The 19,807-nt window shown below is 46.2% G+C and overlaps 1 protein-coding gene across 5 annotated transcripts in view; it reads right to left on the bottom strand.

Annotated features, from left to right (window-relative positions):
• The window catches only part of LOC8050572 (nucleotide exchange factor SIL1), a 42,441-nt gene that overhangs the window by 15,617 nt on the left and 7,017 nt on the right, over positions 1 to 19,807 (bottom strand). For 2 of the 5 annotated variants that reach the window (XM_029993524.4, XM_029993526.4), the window contains exons 4-7: positions 11,138 to 11,311; positions 10,964 to 11,085; positions 9,587 to 9,854; positions 2,732 to 2,769 (exon numbers count right to left, since the gene is read on the bottom strand). In XM_029993524.4, the coding sequence (XP_029849384.2) occupies positions 2,732 to 2,769; positions 9,587 to 9,854; positions 10,964 to 11,085; positions 11,138 to 11,311 (602 nt within the window). Of the gene's footprint in view, positions 1 to 2,731; positions 2,770 to 9,512; positions 9,555 to 9,586; positions 9,855 to 10,963; positions 11,086 to 11,137; positions 11,312 to 19,807 lie in introns of all 5 variants that reach the window. The other 3 variants (XM_029993525.4, XM_042287284.1, XM_042287285.1) reach the window with 3 other exon arrangements.

The following is a 19,807-nucleotide window of genomic DNA, read 5'->3' on the forward strand; positions in this document are numbered from 1 at the left end:
CTATTTTAGGGATATCCCAATACATAAAAGGCAAATGTATCTCAGTATATGTATTGTGGCACGTATCTCAGTATTTGTGTATCCGAATACTTTTTAGTATCTCTGCACAACCCTGATCTTATAGTACTCTATTCACCACTAGGCCGACAGGGCGGTAGAAGCTACATGCTCGTTGGACCAGTCTATCGAAAGAGGGGCCCAGGGGCGGATGCAGGAATTTCTTGAGGGGGGGTCAGGTGTTGGTCAGCGTACCATATGTTTAGGAACCCCCTCCCCCTCTCCCTTGTTTCGCGCCCTAAATTTTACACATGCAGAAATCAAGAGGGGGGTCAGGACATCCGGGCCCCCCTCTAAACCCGCCCCTGCATGGGCCTCGTACTATGTGATCATGCCCTATGCACATACCATGTGCAGAGAGCAAGGTCAGGCGACGAAAGAGAGGCGATTGATTGGCCCGTGAGCATAAAGCCTGCAGCACCCTTTCAGCTTAGCTGTGAACAGAGCACATAAAAGCCCAGCCCTTCTTTCTTCACGGTTTGTACAAGCGGCTCTGGTACCAGCCATCGACACCACTATAGACTACCTCATAGATTTGTCGCCCTAAGCAGCAGCCTACTTTGCCTATTCATAAATCCACCCCTATATTTTATAGACATTGCTGCTACCCAAGCCTACTCAACTTTCATTAATAAGTCACAGTTATGCAGTGTCTCTTGAACTGCCGCCTAACATGCATGTTGCTTGCATAGAATGTCCACTGACAAAATTAAACTGACACAAAAGTTCTCGCATGTCAGTGAGCAATGGGCTCATTCAATTTACATGCACCTCCTGCACCAGCTGCACTCGGTGCACCCAGCCACATTCAGTTTACGAGTGTAGCCCATCTAGAAACACAATCAGAAGTATGCTGCACTCTACTTTTCTGTACCGCACTACTTTTCTACACCAGTACAGGCTGGTGCAAGTAAAGTGAATGAGCCTAACGTTTTTAACTGTTATTCACTCACTCCTCTTAAGCCAGAGATTGCTAGAGGTCAACATAACCAGAAAAGAATATGCAGTATACTCATCCAGTTAGAGGCCAGTTTGGTATGTACTGCACCCATGACAACAGTGGCGTCACAAAGTGGTGGGGGGGGATTACCAGGTGCAGTGCTCGGGAGTGTGTCGCGGCGGGCCACGAAAGCGGGGGCGGGTGCGGGGGCGGGGGGGGGGGGGTAGGTGGCGGCATGAGTGCTACTGACTGACCCTAGTAACGCCACTGCAAGAAAATAACTTTTTTTTATTTTTAGTTATACTTGAGGTTAATTGAGCTGCCCTGCTACAATAATTCCCCCAATTAAAGAAAAATCGGGCATAAAGTTGCACACCTAAATCATCAACAAAGCCATGTTCTTAATCGAGAGAAGTGACAAGTCGGCATGTTTGCTGCACGACTTCTAACCACCTGCTCTGGGGCACATGGGTAGTAGTGGAGTGTTGAAATTATCTGTTTCTCACAAACATTGTTCGAAGGAACAGATGGCAAATTCAGCTTGTCTCAAAGTTTACTCATTCTGTGCTCTGAACCAAATGAAACAATCCGGAGACAACTATAGCAACCAGCAGACTGCTGGTTGCTGGCATGGATTGACAACAGCAGGGCAGCACTAAATGATGTTTGAATTCTGCTAAAACACATTTTTGTAGAGCCCATTCACCAGAATTGAAGGTGCATTCAGCAATATACGGGCTATGACATTGACAGCCGGAACCATTACAGTCATGTCTCGTTAATAGGGACACCCCCCCCCCCCCGTTGTGGACGAAATTTTCGGTGACCGGTCCTTCACCACAAAATTTTTCCCCGTTGATATGGAAATCCGCAGTCCGGACTATGGAAGCTATTTTGGGGACGAATTGGGTAAATACAGGCATTTTCGTTTCATTAATATGGATGCCAGTACCCCAGTTTAAAAAAATCGAGGTCCAAAATCTTCCCACAAGATATCAGAGAAGCCAAGAAGTCACAGTGTGCACCCAGACGTTCAATGCGGGTCTTGCAATAAAAGCTGCACACCAACGGATGTTTTGTTTCGTCTTTTACGCAAAACGAGTATTACCGCTTGCAGTCTAATGTTGCTCAAGTTTGTATAGTCCCCTCCTTCGTCCATCGCCTCCGGTTTTTCAAAAATGTGCAACAAAGAAGTATGCGCTCTAATGCAGCTAGGTCACATCACTGTAGACTTCGTCACTGTATGGAGAAGGGTAGAGAAGCTCTGGACCCACAAAGCTAATGTCTCCTACACTTTGTTTCACCGTAACTTGGCAAACGGTGAAGGCTATGGTCCAAGCGAACCAATCAGCACATTGGAAGGAGACACGCGGCTTACCAGATGCGCGCAGTGCTGTCGAAGACATGGGCAGGAAAGAGAAGAATGCCACTTTTGTACAAAAGGCTAAGTTTCTGGAAGGGACAAAGCGACGTCTGGGAAAAGAGGGTCTGGATACGAGGGGAGTGCCTCCTTCCCCTCTTCTCCAACTGTTGTTACTACGCTTGTTGATCCGTGTGTTTTGACCCTGATTCATTATTATGGCCGACTCACACTTTGGATGATTTTTCTGGGGAACGGAGGCATCCGTAGTGACAAGACATGACTGTAGTATGTAGTGGCAGAGCCAGCACAATCAAAGGGCCTTTCTGCGACGGCTCCCACAGGCTTATGTAGAGTTGCTATATTGTACTTACTTGTTGACTTGCGCATGGTCATCACCCTGCCTCAAGCGCTGCAAAAGCAAAGGAAAAAAAAAAAAGAAAAACAGCAAACATTCAGTGATCAAAAGTATCGAAGCAGAAAGACAGTATTAAGGGTGAATGCAAAAATAGTAAACTATGAATAAGCGAATCACCCACCCATAAAAACAACGACCAACCTGAGCACAAAACAAAGTGCTTTTCTTCTGGTAGTTCATTATGAATTTTGAATCTTGCATTAGATGTGTTTACAAAGTCAAACAGCAATATAAAATCAACAAATTTAAGGAATTAGTTTAAAAAACTCTCTGAAAACAATCAAAAGTTTTCCCAGGGTGACAGCTGCCAGAGAGACATGACGTGAAAATGGTATTTTGGCCTCGTCATTCACCAGGCTCTCTCTGCAATGGTTGGCTATATATGTGCTTTGCAGAAACCATGGATGTGCAAGACTTGTTTGTAAATGGTGCTCAAAGCAGTCGAGTATCATCTATGCTATGTCTTAGCTTATTGACAGTGCTAGAACAAACTATAAAAGCGTCAAGAATTGAAATACTACCGGGGCAAACAGTTAATAACTCCAAATCGAAAATGAGTTCTTCCTGTTTCCGAACTCTATCTTGACTCACGAAAGTTAGAGAACCTGAACCAGTGTTTCTTAGGAGAGGCATATGAATAAAGCTATATTTTATAATGCTTAACATTCAGTCAACACAATAGCTTAGAAAATTAGCCGAAAAGTTGGACGAGATACTTTAAAAAAAAAACAATAAACCTAGGGGGAAAATTGTTTTTTGTTTTTGCCTGGTAAGGACAGGCATGTCTAGGGTGACCACCCGTCCCGCTACTCGCGGGACTGTCCCGCATTGAGGGCTAGTGTCCCGTGTCCCGCAAGGAATTCCCAAATCTTCAAAGAGTCCCGCATTTCATACTGTAGTAAAATTCACTCTGCAACTAATGGCGCTGCAGAACAACAGGGCACGGGGAAGCGCGGAGGTCGCTGGTAATCGTGTAAATCGCAATGGTACACCATTTTCTATCCAAGCATTGCGGGAAGCGACTGTCGTTCTCGCAGGAGCTACGACGCGCGTGCTCCGTTGTGCCTCTCCCTTTGGTGGCAAAATATTCTAAGAAAAATTGCTCACCAAAGGTTTCAATATAAAATATTGTAATTATTTTCAAATCGCTGTGTCAACCCGAAAGGGTTGCTGTGGATTTTTGTTTTAGTGAAGACAGCCACACAAGGCAAAAAGCCTGCAACTCGCAACAGTCGAAAAATAACATAATGTTAAAAATTTGTGTAGGACCATGTTGATAAAAGTAAGTGTTGACAGGAAAAAATCCCGCAAAAAAGATTTACGGTTTTTTATTTTCATTTGATGCATTGAATTCTGCTACAGTCGATTTTTGTTTCCAACTTCGACACATTTAATTTTTATGACACATTTGTCATAAAAATATATCACTTGGTGTGAAAATTAATTGAGCTTAATTGCTGCAATACAATTAGCAGGTTCATAAAAAGCACAGGATATTAAATGTGTTAACAGAGCCTCGGTTCGTGGTGTGCGTGTTAATTTTCCTCTACCCCCCTATCTCGCCTCTTGTGTCCCGCATTTCGCTAGCAGGAAGGTGGTCACCCTAGGCATGTCTCAAAATTAATGTTTGTCAAAAGAAAAAAAAGATTGTTTGCCCAATATTTATGCTACGATATGAATTTTTCGATTTGCGGGCAAAACCGAAACTGTACCCCTGTGGGATGATTACGACGGCATTTGTACCCAACTATAGTATGCTGCAGGTTAAGAAGATAGGGCGAGAGAGAGGTGGGAAAGAAGGAAGCGGATGCAACGCTGGCAAGGGGGGGGGTTGCCTCCTCCCCTCGCCAGCGTTACGTTCATTTCCTTCTCTCCCCCCTTTCTTTCCCTCACCCTACCTTCTTGAGTTGTCACTGACTATAGTGTGCGCTCCGAGGTCCAGCGAACTCAGAGTACACACTAGTTGGGTACAAATGCTATCATCATCATCCCACAGGGATAGTTTTGGTTTCGTCCGCAAATCGAAAAATTGTAATTCTAACATAAATAATAAGCAAAAAAAAAAACATTTTTTTTTTCAATTAACATTTATTTTGTGACGGGTCTGTCCTAACCAGGTAGGAAAAAAAAGAAATGAATTCCTAGGTCTCTCTAAAGGGAAGCTGAAACACTTCTTGAAAAAAACGAGTTAGAGGTGAAATCTGGCGCATTTTTATCCCGTGAATCTGAATATCAGGTTTGTTTTCCCCCAAGGTGCAACTAACGCGAGAAAACACAAAAAACCTCTGACCAGTCGTGACGTCATACTAGGATATTTTGGCTGCCAAGTGCGTGTCACTCGTGTGGGCAGCGCGTGCAATTGCAAGCTTGCCAGGTATATTCCCCCGTACTGACACCAGGCAAAAGACGTCTCTTTCTGACCTTTCTGAAATTATCAAGAGTGCGCATGTATAGCTTTGATAGGCAATGTAGACGAGCAAAAGCGGGGACTCTGAAAACTCGGGGGTGGAACTTATGAAATGTACTTGGGAGCAGCCACAGGAGCCGCAGAAACAGCTGTTTTGGAGCAGGTTGGGAGCAGCTAAAACTACGTTCTGGAGCAGGCTAGGAGCAGCTCAGATCAGTTTTCATTGCACTTCAGCTTGTGTCTTACAAGCACGGGAGCAATTTCAATCATGCTTAGCAGCACAGATGAACATGAGTGGTTAGAGACCTAGGTAGATGGGATGACAGTGTAACAGATGCGAAAACGGGAAATTTTGCGAGCCTTAATGAGAATCAAAAAGCTAGTACCGTATGTTTCTGAAGATAGCGTCCTTGATATTTTGAGTGGCTTTCGGCTGCTCAAAATGCAAACCAGCACTGCTTATCGCGCAACCCACACGTGCTTGACATAGTAATTATATGTACGAACCACGTGACGTGCGTAAGCAACGGACGTGCAGTTGCACGGAGGAACAGGGCAACAAATTTCAAGTTTATCCTATTGTGCAACTCGATATCGAAGCAGCAGAGTACGATTAACGAAGTTATCGTATTTGAAGCGATAAGCAGCAGCAAGGTTAATGTACGCTGGCAAGGTTTCGGATCGGACTGCGTTTCAGTTCTATCAAATCACGATTTATCTTGCGAGAATGCAATTCCAACTTCTAACGGTGAAGTTCTAAAAGGAATATTTTGCTCATTTGTTTTCAACTGGCTGACGTCCGGATCCCGGGCTGCAGAGCCTTCGGCAATCTGACGCTTAACGACTCGACCTCACCTCAGCCAACTTGCTTAACCGCGTATGGTTGAAGAATAACAATCCAGTCGCAGGTGGTGTAGCGCTTAGAATCCGAGTTTTTTTCGCACGCTTCTGACTCGGGATACACAGAGAGAATAAACAGAACAAAGGGTTGCAAGGCCGGCCAGGCTAAACGCGCTCATTGCTGCCAATCGAGTCAATAAAACCGAAACCAAGACAAAATAAAAAGTTTTATGGCGCACGTTTTCCGATTTGGCGCATAATGGCGCGAGGTATTGCCTGTGGCGCAGTTTCTGCAACTTCGCGCAGGATGGCGCAGACACATGCGTCTGGCGCAAAATGGCGCAAATGGCGCAGCCGTTCCACCCCTGAAAACTCCTTATGATGTCACGCCCCAGGCAGGCACGTAGCCAGGATTTTGTTTCGGGGGGGGGGGGGCTGCCCATTACAAAATGCTGTATGAGGGGGAGGGGGGAGAGCAGGTCCCAGCAAAATAGAAGTTTTTGGGGGGGGGGGGCCCGGGCCCCGTGGGCCGCCCCTCTGGCTACGTGCCTGGCACTAGGAAGGAGGGGCTTCAGCGGTACTTTGAAAATTAATTTCTGCAGCCCCCGTGCACCAATCTCAAAAATAATTGCGATATTCGTGATCCTCGAGGCCAAATGAAGACGAATGAAGTGTTTTTCCTCAAATACAGAACCGCTTCAGTTTCCCTTTAAAGAAGCGGTGCAACGATTCTCAGACTTTGGCCAATTAACTGTGGAAATTAATCTGTGTCACCCACGGAACGAAGAACAGAAAACTGTATTTTTTTGTGAGCGTAGTTTTTATGTAAAAAAATTAAACAAATTGAAGGTCAAAGTGCCTCTCAACTCTCCACGTCGCCTTTCGAGTGACATACTTTGGGGGATCACGTGGTTTCCCCTTGGGTTCTCTCTTCAGAGACCCCAGTCACTTCCTCCGTGATTATACAAAAGACACTTTGCCACGGGAGTGACGGTGAGCGTAGCAGCGGAGGGGACAGGTTTTGTTCACTTCTGCGTATCCCCCAGAGTACGTCACACATCAGTTCTGTTAACCACCACAAGCGGTTGCAGATTGGAAAATATTTCATTTTCTTCTTTGCGATTACGCACCGGAATAGCAGTTTTTCGGGGCAAGGTGACGCAGTTTCGGTCACTTGTGCTTGGATAAACAATATAAAAAATACAAACTGCCAATTCTTTCAACACTAAAAACGTTGCACTACCCCTTTAAGGGTGGAGTAGTTAACTTTTTGCCTGACTAAACACTGAAGTCCCCCTTTCAAGAGACCCGAGAGGGTTAGATTGCACTCTATATTTTACGCAGGAGACCAAACCAGTCTCAGGATGGAATTCTATGCACAATCATGTCACATTAATATGAAAACCCAGCTATACAGACATAATTTTCGGGCAATTTATCCCCATGCAATTCGGTTTCGTTAATATAGAAACCCGCAGTCAGGACTATGGACAGCTAGTTAACGAATTAACTGGGTAAATGCATGCATTTATGACTTATATTTATGGAAAAATTTTTTCTAAAGATGGTCCACAAATGCAGAACAAAAAAAAGCTCGACGTACACTTAAAGGTCAACTCCGCTTAATTTAAAAAAATTTGAGATAGTGGCCGATTTTGCTTTTTGAAGCACTCAAAAACAATCCCCAATCCTTTGTTTCGCGAAAAATAAAATATTTTTCGTGTAATTTTACTTTAGCCATGATCACAAACCGAAACCGAAACAGTGGCAAAGCCGGACAACATTGTATATTCGGCATCACTAAGCATGTACACCCACGTGATATACAAGGGGAAGAAGGAGCTCTCCTCTTATCAGGATCCTCCTTTGTGCCTCCTGGATTAGCACAGGCGTCGCTATTCTCCTCCCAGAAGATTATAGAAGATTAACCTGTCACTCAAAATTCTTACAAAAGCAGCTTCCCTCTCCTCTTTTTACTTGGTGTTCAAAAGTATGGGATGTAACACAAGCCGCCCTCAACGAGGCGATCGGCTTATCAGTAGTATCAATAGTCGAGCGCCGGGTCGGCCGAGCGCGTCACTCACGTCTTTCACGGCGCTGGCGCCCCCCGTGCTCTCCCCGGGAAAGAAAACAAAATTGAAAAAAAAAGAAGCTGTACATGCTTGATGACGTCGCGGACGTGCCGGGAGAAGGAATTTGGAGGAAGCGGAAATGCAGCCGGGCAGTTTTGTCTGGCCCGCACGTCTCATTCAAAACCAGCAGATTCGCGCTTGTCAAACTTTGACAGCGATTTTAATGAACTTCTAGGCGGAATTCCGTCGTAATATTTGCCATGGGGGTTTTGTAGATGATAACAAAGAGAACTGTATAGTTTTGCACTACTGGAAAAGAAGCGGAGTTGCCCTTTAAGCACTTCTTACGAGGCGTGAATGCAAAAGCGTGCAAGCCGCTCGTCCGCTCTCTTTTTTGTCTGCTGCATACTTTTTGTCGCCGGTCAGCGCGTGTGATCCCCTGATGACCTTAAACGCTGAGTGTTAACGGCGCGCTTATGGACACGCAGCGCCATGGGGTGAGCGGTCGTGGAAACTGACGAGCGCAGCGGCCAATGGGAGCCCCGTCGACGCACGCCAGCCAATGAAACCGAAGGCGAAATTGCGGAAACTAGGTGCCGTTTTCGAGCTTCAAACTGATGACGTCGGCTCGCTCCATGGGACAGTTAATGCTTTTGCATTAAAAAAAGAAATCAGTGAAGCCCTTCAGTCAGAGAGTACACCCAGCTTCACTATCGTCTGTTGTTGGTTGCCCTTCCTGAGAAATAAATCAAATCTGGGCACTGAACAACAGTTTAATGTTTTGAGGCTCTCCAGCCAAATGGGTCACTTGCTCTTGTCTCCCTATGTGTGTCACAATCGCGGATGACAAACCTGAAGAACATTCTTAAGTCATGTGCACCCCTTGTCCCTAAAAGTAAAGGCGGGACACACCGCCACTTAGAAGGAAGTAAGACTATGTCAGGCACGAGGCAGAAGTGGCCAGAAACCATGGCAAGCGTGAAATTTTAACCGGTCTACTTTCTACTCAGCTGAAAGAAGAAATATGTCAATTCAAAATTAAGAAGCCATCAGCATCTGTTCAATATGTGATGAAGAGACGTGGAGGAGCACAGAGAACGTTCCTTACAGGTAGCAGATATCTTACACTTTTTGGACAAGTAAGCAAGCGCCAAAGCATCTGTGTACCGTAAAATACCGGGCAAGCACCCACTCAAAATCTGAAGATAATCGCGAAAAAAAATGGGGAATGGGCGCTTATCTGGTCATCAATTTTACATATCAATGTACTGTGCATATTTTCTCAGATCTTACAACTTTGGGAATGGGCGCTTAGTGTGGAATGGGTGGATGCGCTGTGTTCTACAGTAGATGAACGTCTCAGCACAGATAAAATTATGCTGGACATGAATAAGTTGCGTAATGCCAAAGAGTGAAACCTTTGGTCCGGAGTGCGATCCAGCAAGTATGGGAACATGACCCTGGAAGGCAATTACGTAATGTTCAAACCCACCTGTTCCACGAGGAGATCGTGGATCAGAGTGACTGCCTTGAGCTGGAGCTTAGCAGATGAGGAGCTGCCCATAGCAAAAAGTCCGGCGAGAACCGTGAGACCGCCGTGGTGCATGAGAGCCTCTTGAGCGGCAGGCAGATGGCGCACTAGGCACGAGAGCGCGAAAAGGCACCGTGACCGCACACGGGAAGATGGATCCATTGCAACGAGGCGGAGCAGCTGTGGCAGCAAACCAAACTCCAACACACTGCTTTGCACCTGCGGATTGCTGGGGCAGAAAGGAGAGACAATGTCACGCTTGGTGTGCCCAGTGCCTGATAAAACAGAGGAATGCAAACTTCTTGGTTCCCCCCCCCCCCCCCCCCTTCCCGTATACAGGCCCATCCCCCTACCCTAAAAACAGAAAGAGTGGGCAGCTTTTGCTGCTAAACCAATTGAATTGTCCACACCACAAAGTGGTGTTGCTCTTACCAATTATAAATGACACATACAAATGTTCTCACAATGATTTTTTGCTTTGTGTAAAAGGCCGGAAGCACCATTTCATCCACTCGGCTACTAGTCGGTAAGAAGTTGCATTCTCGTATCTCACATTGTTACTATTCATTGTTAACAAATTTGTGCTCCCACTGTGCTTCTCATTTGAGAAATTCTGCAAATCATCGGGACAACCTTGCCTCATACACCACGTGGAAACCAATCCATGAAATACCTAACTATGAGCAGCAATAAAAAGTCAAAAAGAGTAAAAAAAATGCACATCTATATTATTTGTTACAGGGCATACAAAGCATGGTTGTCCTGGTGACTCTGTCGTTGCCATCATTTTAGCTGCTGTCAAAGCAACTGACGGAGATGACCAACGGGGAATCTGCCGATTCTGCCAGAATGTCAAATAAGTGTAGCACGACTGTGTCATGACTTTCGAAGTAAAATATAATGTATTCAACTTCTATCTCCCAAAGTTTCCAAATGAAGTAATGATATCATATACGTAGACCTGAACCTCCTACACTGGTTCACTGTTTCAAACCTGCAAAACTGGCATTTTCACCTGCATACATGAATGCAGCCATAACTGCTCTTCACTTGTCATTTCCACATATTTCGGTTCCTTCACTTCATTGCTATGACGAAACAAAAAGGTTACTGCCTTTCTATACACCAGAGCATTCTTGTCACCAATCAAGGCTTCGTGACAGTTCGTCCTTCTCAGTTTTAGTGGCTCGACGAACTTGGAGTGCGCTGAAAGTGTCAGTAGGGTCCTCAAATCACCCGAACCCTTACGAGGCTGCCCCTTTATAAGTGTAGGCAGAAAACCTAAAATGAGTTAGCTGCCCTAACAAAACCGGCGTCCCGGAGAGTCTTTCGGCTTACCCCTGCAATGCTGAGCCCAGAGTGAATGCCACCAGTTCCCGCAATGTTTCGGAGGTAGAATTGAGATCAGGCACTATGACCAGGAGTCCATCCATTCGAATGAAGTCGACAGCTGTGTCATACTGTAAAACAGACTGCATCAATAACACGTATAAATGGTGGTCCTAATTGTACCTGGTGTACTAAATACTCCAAGTCTCGAAGCAACGGCTCCTTTCCTGCTGCGGTGGCATTTCGGTAATGGTCCAAGAGGCCCCTGACAATCTCAGAGTCTGACTTTGCCTTAAGCTTGAGACTAGACATTTTCTTCTTGAACTCTTCCGCGCGCCAAGCAGCGCGCGGCTTTTCCTGAAAGAAAATAACGAGTCAACATACTATCACCCTACTTAGCCATTCCTGGTCGTCTGTCAGGCCATGCCCCACATTTTATAGACCGACACGCGGGCTTGACGTCACGGCGCTGCGAACGCGCCGGAGCCGCGCGTTCAATGTACAAGAAAAGTGGCGGAGTGAGCTTCTACAAGTTCCCGGCAGACTCTGAAAGGCATAGAAGGTGGATAATATCCGTGGATCGAAAATTATGGTCGCCTCGCGCGAACGACCGTTTGTGCGGCAAGCACTTTCTTGGAGGCAAGTGCGGCTTCCATTTCAATCTCCGTCCCGAGGCTTGCTTATGTGCAAAGAAACCGTCGTCTGATCGAGACCACCCGGATTTTGTTCCCATGGTGTTCGCGCACAAAGCACCGGCCAAGTGCCCGTTGGAGGCTCGCTACGCCCGTGCTACCCAGCAGAAGGGGATCGGCGACATAACGGCAGTGTTGCAGGCGTTACCCTAAAAAAAGTAACGAAATACGTTACTCGTTACTTGCAAATCAAAGGTACCGTTACTGAGCTACGTTGCCTAAAAATAAAAGGAACGCGTTACCACTACCGATAAAAAGTAACGCACGTTACTTCTGCGGTGATTTAACACGTTTTACAGTTTTGACGATACAGCTATGCATAAGCTCATATATCAAGAAACAATATGTTCATGCAGAAACTGAACATAATTACTTCACCTTTTTTTACGGTTTCCCCTAAATACTCACGGGAAAAAAACGCAAACAAAAACATGGCTTGACGTGTAAAAACACTGAAAAAATTGAAGTGTAATTGTAGTAACGAGTAACGTAACTACGTTAATTGAAATAGTAACCTAAGAATGTTACCCGTTACTTTGTCGAAAAAGTAACGATTAGGTTACTACGTTACTAAAAAAAAGTAACGCATTCCTGGTAACGCCGTTACTTGTAATGTGTTACTGCCAAGACTGCAGAACAGACAAAGCGTTACTGCTTGTCATGCCTTGCGGTCATGAGAGTAGGAAAAATATCATACCTTGACTTCAAGACGCTGTGTGCATTTATTTAATTAATAACTACACTTCCGCAGACCCACAGTCTGCTGATCCCGCCGGCAGTGCGAAAACCGACTCGAAGTAATCGTAGGTCTCGAGAGACTTGTACGCCTGCTCCGTGTCGGCCGTGAACTGGCTTGGCGAAAAAACTAAATAAGCGAAGACGTGAGCCGTCGACTTCGGCGGCAGCAACTTCACGTCGGAAGTCCAGCAGGCCTTGTTTACGGCGTACGGATGCTCGTTGGCAACGCCGTCCACACACAGTTTGCTTCGATACCGCCGCCGTTCAGGCTCGGGTAGCTAGCTCAAACAGTCGGGCATAGCATATGACATACGTTGCCAGGAAATGCGACTCACAAATAAAGCTAGAAGCGTCCCTACAACGTCAACAACGAGCGCACACCACACAACGCAATGGCGAAAACACGGAGAGGCGGGTCGCTTTTGCCCACATAGCTACCGCGCATGCGCGGCCTTCCGCCCGTGTTGGTAAACAGAGCCACTCCGCGTGTCGGTCTATAGGAAGCTATGTGAGGCAGTGATAGCCAAAACTTTTTTTCAAGGTGGGGGGGAGGGGCTGAAACCTTATAAGCCCCCTCCCTGGTTATGCCACTTATGTAAGGTGTTAAAAAAAAAAAAAAATTACAAGAGTTTTTTATTCAATGTGTTTGGGGAACCCCAGAGCTCAGAGTTCGTGCCTCAAACAATATTGCCCCGATGTCACGAGGGCATGCATGTGTCGAAGGCACTTCCTAAGCTTTGTGCTCAAGCCTTCTACAACAGTGCATAGTGGCAATTGCACTTGAAGCTTCCCATAACTGCAAGAGGTTTCATGTGATTACGTATTTACCTATTTATTTCAATAACCTCAAGACCAATGACATTACAGAGGGGAGTGGGTTCTGGAGACAATAACAGTATACAAATAATAGCCAAATGGCAAAAGATTAAATTTGGTTACGGCATTGAACAGAGCATTGATCTATATCAGGGGTCTCCAAAGCCCGGCCCGCAGAAGTCTTCCAACTGGCCCGTGGCCGGTTTCCAGCAGACCCGCTACTACTGCCACAAAAAGATGTGCGCCTAAAAGAATGGCGCCGCGACACACTCCAAATGTGCAAAAGGATATACCAGAAAGAAAGAGAGAAACTGCTTCGTAAAAGGGTTTTCTTGCCATGACTGAACATTGTCATCCCCAGCATCACCACTCTTAGTCCCTGGCTTCATGTCTGTGTAACGAAAACTACTTTGCATTCTCACTTACAGTTTGCTTAGTGTCCTCTGTCAGAACTATTGCATATTGTCAGCATTTGGTTTATTATTCTCATTAGTCTTTTGCCTCAGCTAATGTGCCAAACATCCCATGCGCTTTGATTTATGCCTGGTTAGTTTTCTTGGTCACAACAGACGATAAGCGAAATGCACAGCGCCATCTAGTGAGGTGCTAAAGAACATGCTTTGTCTCACCAGTTGGCTTCGGCGCTGGCAAAGGCCAAGGTGCAAAAGCGTAGTTCTCAAGAATTCTTCGCTTGCACAAACACTCGCGCAAGAAAAGCGCTTTCAAAGACCGCGCGCCCACGCCCGTGCCTTTGCCGGCACTTAAAGCCGAATTTCGAGCTGAAGTGTACATCCGCCATGTTGGTAGCAGCGAGAAACCAGCGACTGGCGAGCCAATGAGCACGTACATGTGCAAGAAGAGCGTAAAACAATACTAACCCTAAGCTCGCAGGTGTGGGTGAGGATCAATGACGGTGATCAGTAGGCTTCGATTGTTACCGACAACGCTACAAAATTGACAAATAGCAGAGGAATCTCGACGCTACAAAGATGGCAGCGCACAGAGTGTTGCCAGACCTTCGAGCAATTTCGCATATGGTCTATTGTTGCGCAATGTCATAATTAGCTAAATATAAAATTTCAAATTGAACTAGTATATGTACTCATATACTATGAATAAATTTTGGACAAAAGATGGAAACCTAAAAAACTGTATTTGTGCTTATATGGTTTTTCTGTCATGAAAGATGGTATAATATAGAAACATAGCTCCATAGCTATCTGCTCTCAACTGTCCTAAAGCAATATAACACATGTAAACGACAAATTTATAAGTAATTTTAAAACAATAGTTTTCCTACGCAGACACAACTATTTTCACCTTTGACCGTTTGCAATTTGTTTTTGTACTTCACCCAGGTTAACAAAATTTGGCAGAAATGTTCTCAACATCAACAGAAACAAGGCGTGTAAACGTCATTTAAATCAGACAAGTGGTTCACCCAAGATTTTACAGTAGTCCTTCCTTTTTTTATAATTACCCTTTCTTTTCCCGGCCCTCGATGCTGTGACAAAGCCCTAATCCGGCCCCTCAGCCAAAACGTTTGGAGGCCTCTGACCTGGATTGTGGGCTGCCAGTAAAAATGTTTATATATTACATTTGGCATGACTGTACCTAAATTGTTTTTAAAAAGTATAGATTGCTTATCCCTTAGATTTTAGGTTAGAAACTTAATGAAACTTGAAACGGATGACAAGTTTCAAAACACTGCTGTCGGCAGTTGCTGTTTTATAGCATATTTCGAGGCTCGGCACTCCTAAATTATGCATTTACATCTCATAAACAATGTAAAGGATTTAAAAAAAAAAAAATTATGCGTGATGAACTTGTATGAAACCTGAAAACTTATCTTCTCTGATGAATGATAGTTCTTATGGAGATGTTGGCACTGTCTGTGCGGTGCCAGCTACTCTAAAACTTGCCATTTTTTATAAATTACTTTTTAAATAAAAACAGAATTTAGAATGTTTGGAAGGCAATGACATGTGTGTTTTATGTGTTATCAATTTTAATCTGATACTCTACAAATTCTATGCATAAAAAAAATATGGAGTTTGAGGCTAAATTGTGTGCAAGGGCATGTTTGGGACTTTTTACGAAATTCTAGGCTATAAATATTAGACATTATTTAAAGGCTTGCCTGACTAGTTCAAACATAGATTACTGGAAAAGTATTAAGGGTCTGTCGCAAATAGTTTGGGATCAAGCGTGAATCAAAGATGTTAGAGACTACAATCATCAAAACCCCGCATTCCTTCTCCGCTCCTTTGGGATTTCATATTTTTAAATCTAAATGTTTTAGAACTTTCAAATAAGAAGCATTATCTTTTGTCACTAAACATAGGCCATAGACTTGCCTGTTTAGCCAGAAAACACTGCTAAATGTCCGCCAGAGTCAAAAATAAAAAACAATTAACACGGAATCTGCAGATTTTTGCTCCAAGCAGGGACTATTTTTATTAAAATCTTTTTCTTTTTAAGTTTTTTAAAATCTTCTTTTTTAAAGAAATTTTTTTTTCTTTTTTAAATTTCTTATTTTTTAAAGAAAGACTTTTAAAATCTTCTTTTTTAAAGAAATTCGTCGAGCGCATAATCTTACCAAGAGTCGAGCACCCTGCCAGTCCCCCAAATCAGTGGAATCACTGACCTTGGAGGACAGCACGGCATGAGACTTAGGTCAGTTAGTCGGTCACCACGGATTGTCTCAATGTCTTTGTTCTGTTTACATCACAGCTGGACGACAGCATTTAAAACTGCACTGTCAGTCGTTACCAGTTGAATCTTGTAACAGAAGCAAGAGCAACTAGCCTTTCTCGTGGCGGAAGCATTTTTCTTGAGAACAATTCAACGTTGGTCCTCACACGTAGCAGAAAGATAGTGGAATAAAAAAAAATGAAAAGCTCCAGATGGGTATGGTGAGAGTACTCGAATTATGACCTGTGCTCGAACTCACTGTCCATCGTTTGCAAGCACTGCCACGTTATGGTAAGTGTGAAGCATTCTGAGGGTGTATATACAAATTGTAAATTCGATTTAAACTCTTAGTTTTACTTAATTTTTTTTTATTGATAATATGTTTTTAGTGTTTATACCAGGGGTCTCAAACACGCGGCCCGCAAGCATCCCACGGCTGCAAGCTGCGAGCCCCCGTTCCCATATCTTGAGCGCTACATGCGCCATAAATAATTGTTTCATATCATTGATTTATTGCCGCTCGGAGAGGACCTCTACTCGTATGACGTGTCCACATATTAAACAATATTCTGCTTTCTTTTGTACTGAGTATTGCTTCGTCTTAATATTTGCTTCTCAGTCCTTAACCATGTAAATCAGTGGTTCTCAAATGGGGGTCCGCAGAGCCTTTAGGGTCCGCGAAGCCATTCTAGGGGTCTGCGAAGCACTGCCATACCAATCAAAACCGGCAATAAAAGTTTTTGTTTTTTTTCGCGGAAGGTGTCCCAATCGATAAGGTGGAGTCGTTTACCGGATGTGCGTTTAGCGATTCCAGATTCGACCCCGATAGCGACGAGATAGTGGTCGCTGCCTAGGTTTTCCCGAGTGTTGAGCCAACTGGCTTCTTTGCGCGTGTTCTTCGTGAAGGTGAGGTCGGGAGTGGTGTCGCCGCTAACGCTGTTTCCAATGCAAGTGGGGTGTGTTGGGTCAGTGATCAATGTGAGGCCCTCCCTCTGCGCATCGAGCCAGAGGTTGCGCCCCTTGATCGTGTCCCGTTTATATCCCCACTCGGGGTGATGTGCATTAAAGTCTCCGACGATGACCAAGGTATTTCCCCGGGCTAGTTCAAGGGTTTTATGCAAAAGTTTGCCGAATTTGTGGGTGTTTCGGGGAGAGCTGTATACGTTTAGAATGAACGTGCTGTGCGTCCTGTGTTTTCAGTCCGGAGTTAATTCAACGAGGACGTGAGCCGCGTAAGGCGCACTTCCCGGTATCGCGACGAATGGCCGGGAGGTTGCGTCTGACGAGGGTGGCTACCGTGGGTTTTTGCTTGGGGTTTACACCAGAGGCATCTTCTTCTAAGTCTGAGAAAGATTTGTAATTGGAGAGTTTTGCAAAGGTGCCGGTTTCTTGGATAAACGACGTCAGGCAGTTCGTCCGAATTCTTGGTTTTAATAAATTGTTCGAGATGAGCGCGTTTCCTTTGAAATCCTCGACAGTTCCATTGCCAGACGACGAGCGTGCTGGACTTTCGGGTTCTATTGTGTTGGGAATTAGACATGATTGTGAGGATTTTGGGGGCTTTCCGCCGCAGGTGGGCGAAAATAGGGCTTAGTTGATATTATAGGGCCTGTTCCCCATCCCTGCCCACCCGTAGGGTGGCGTTTTCAGAGGCTGTAACCCTAGCGTTGAGGCTGGCGATTTGTGTGCCCATACTTTCGGCGAATTGGGCCAGCATAGCTTCGAATTTCGCGCTGAGCGTTTCGTTTAAGGTCTTACTAAGGTTTTCTCCAAATTCTCGGAGCATGTCGTCATCGGCATTTTTTTTGGAGCCCGAGAGTGCGGGCTGGCTAAAAGTACTGGGGCTTACTTCTTTGGCCCTGCGTTTAGACGGTGGAGAGTCAAGTGGTGAGTCATCCATCGCGTCGGCAGAGCCGTTTTCGGATGGGGTTTGAGGTGACTGCTTAGGTGGCGTGGCTAGCTGGTTAGGTTGGCCTGATTTCTTAGCGGCCTGGCCTAGGTTGCAGGGAGAAGGGGATGGCGTTGAGTCGGCACTGGTTCCTTTTAGTTGTGCTAGTTCGGCTTTGAGTTTTTTATTTTCCGAGATGACGAGCTCTAGCATCTGCCTAATTTTGGTAATCTCGGACTGTTGATCTGATTGTTCTGAGCTAGGCCCGCCCTTCCAAGGGGCACTGCGCTTATGGGAGGTTTGGCCGTGGGAAACCGTGTTTGCCCAGCTCACCTAGTTTGTTTGATTGCCTCCGGTTAGCTGTCTTCCGTTTCGAGACGGGGATCTTGACTTGCGTCTCTGGTTCTGGCAGCCTTGGATGCTTGGGCTCCGGCGCCGCGACGACAAGCGCGAGCGATGTTGACTGCTGGCGGAGCTGTCCCTGGTCCCTGGTCCGCAACTCACGTCCCGTCTGCTTTGTCGCTCATACTGCAGGAGGCATGGGAAGGAGCCCGATCTACCGCGCTGACCGGGCGTGTCTCCGCTGGGTTCGTCTTTCTTGAGTATGGACGGCGTCGAGGCTGGGTTGCCCGAGCCTTTTTGTGGTCGGCGACGGTTGTTCTGTATCTGTTGCTTTTCCCACTTCCGCTTCTTGAAAAGGTAGGGAGTCTGGAAACGGAGTCGGCACTTTTTGTCACCGGTCGGATGATCCCGGCCACAAAGTGCACACTTGGGTTCACATTGATGGTTTTCGGACGGGATTTCGGTGCCGCAGATCTTGCAGATCTTTTTGTCGGGTGCTGGGCAGACGTCCGTGCGATGGCCGAGCCTGCCGCACCCGTCGCACACTTCGTGCCGCTTCTTGTGTATCAAGCAGCGGTATTCGGCGCCGCGGTAGTAAACATAGTACGGTACCTTGGTGCCTTCAAAGACGATGATTGCCGAATTTGTCCGGCCCATTCTTCGTGCTTGCAGAATCGTGGTATTCTCCTTAAAGGTAAGGCTTGTTGTAATATCCTCAGCACTGTCGTATTCGGGGATGTCGTGTATAATCCCCTTGACGGTGTCCTCGGGAGGCGCCGCATAAGCGGTAACGTTGTAGGATTTTTCTCCGTAGCGGAGCTCCTTGACAGCGGTGTATTTGCTCGCATGCTCCATGCTGGGGGTGCTCGCCACGATGATGTTTTTTGCGGGGTTGATTCTGAGGAGATCTTCCGCCGCTTCGTCGTAGCCGAGACCGGTAGCACGGAGCACTCCGTCGCGCAACTCGGCGTGGCTGATCTTTGTGATGTCGAGCCCCTCTTGCGGGCGCAGCACGATCTTTATGTCTTCCTTGGGCAAGGGCGGCTGGTGCGGCAGGCGCGGTTTCCGAATTGTTTGCTTCTCGGTAAGTGGCTGCCGGTTAGTAGGCCGGGAGCCATCGCCTTCCTGACCACGGGAGTGTCCCGGGGTTAAACCTAGCTGTGCGAGGGCTCGGGCGCCACATCGACGATGGCTTGTTAGCCACCCGGCCTCCTCGGTGACTTGTTCAGGCGAGATGGACTCGCCGTCTACTTCGATGCTCACCATTGCGTCGCTCCGGGTCTCGGGGATGGAGGTGCCAAATGGCGAGAGGGATGCCAAGCGGGGGAGAAGGCGGCTGGGCCCGCCGCCGCTGCCCCGCCGCGGTGCACCGAAGTTTGGGTTTGGGTTAGCGGGCGGCCACGCCCCGGATGGAGTAACCGGCTGGTAGAAGCCAGGCGGTGATCCAATCTTCCAAAAAACGATGTCCGTCGGCAGCGAAGACCTTTAGACACCCGGTGTGATGGTTGTTTCCAGGGTAATCGTGAAATTTACGCCACAGAACGTGGGAAAAGACAGAGCCCATACAGAGCGCATCCGTTCAACGAATGCGACAGTGGTGCCTCAGATAGAGAAAAATTTTTCAATTTTCGGGCTAGTTTTTTTGCGTGTATGTCAATAAGAGAAGTCTAGTTTACACTAGCC

Source organism: Ixodes scapularis, unplaced genomic scaffold (genome assembly GCF_016920785.2).
Source record: "Ixodes scapularis isolate PalLabHiFi unplaced genomic scaffold, ASM1692078v2 PGA_scaffold9__187_contigs__length_104089568, whole genome shotgun sequence".
Lineage (NCBI taxonomy): Eukaryota > Metazoa > Arthropoda > Arachnida > Ixodida > Ixodidae > Ixodes > Ixodes scapularis.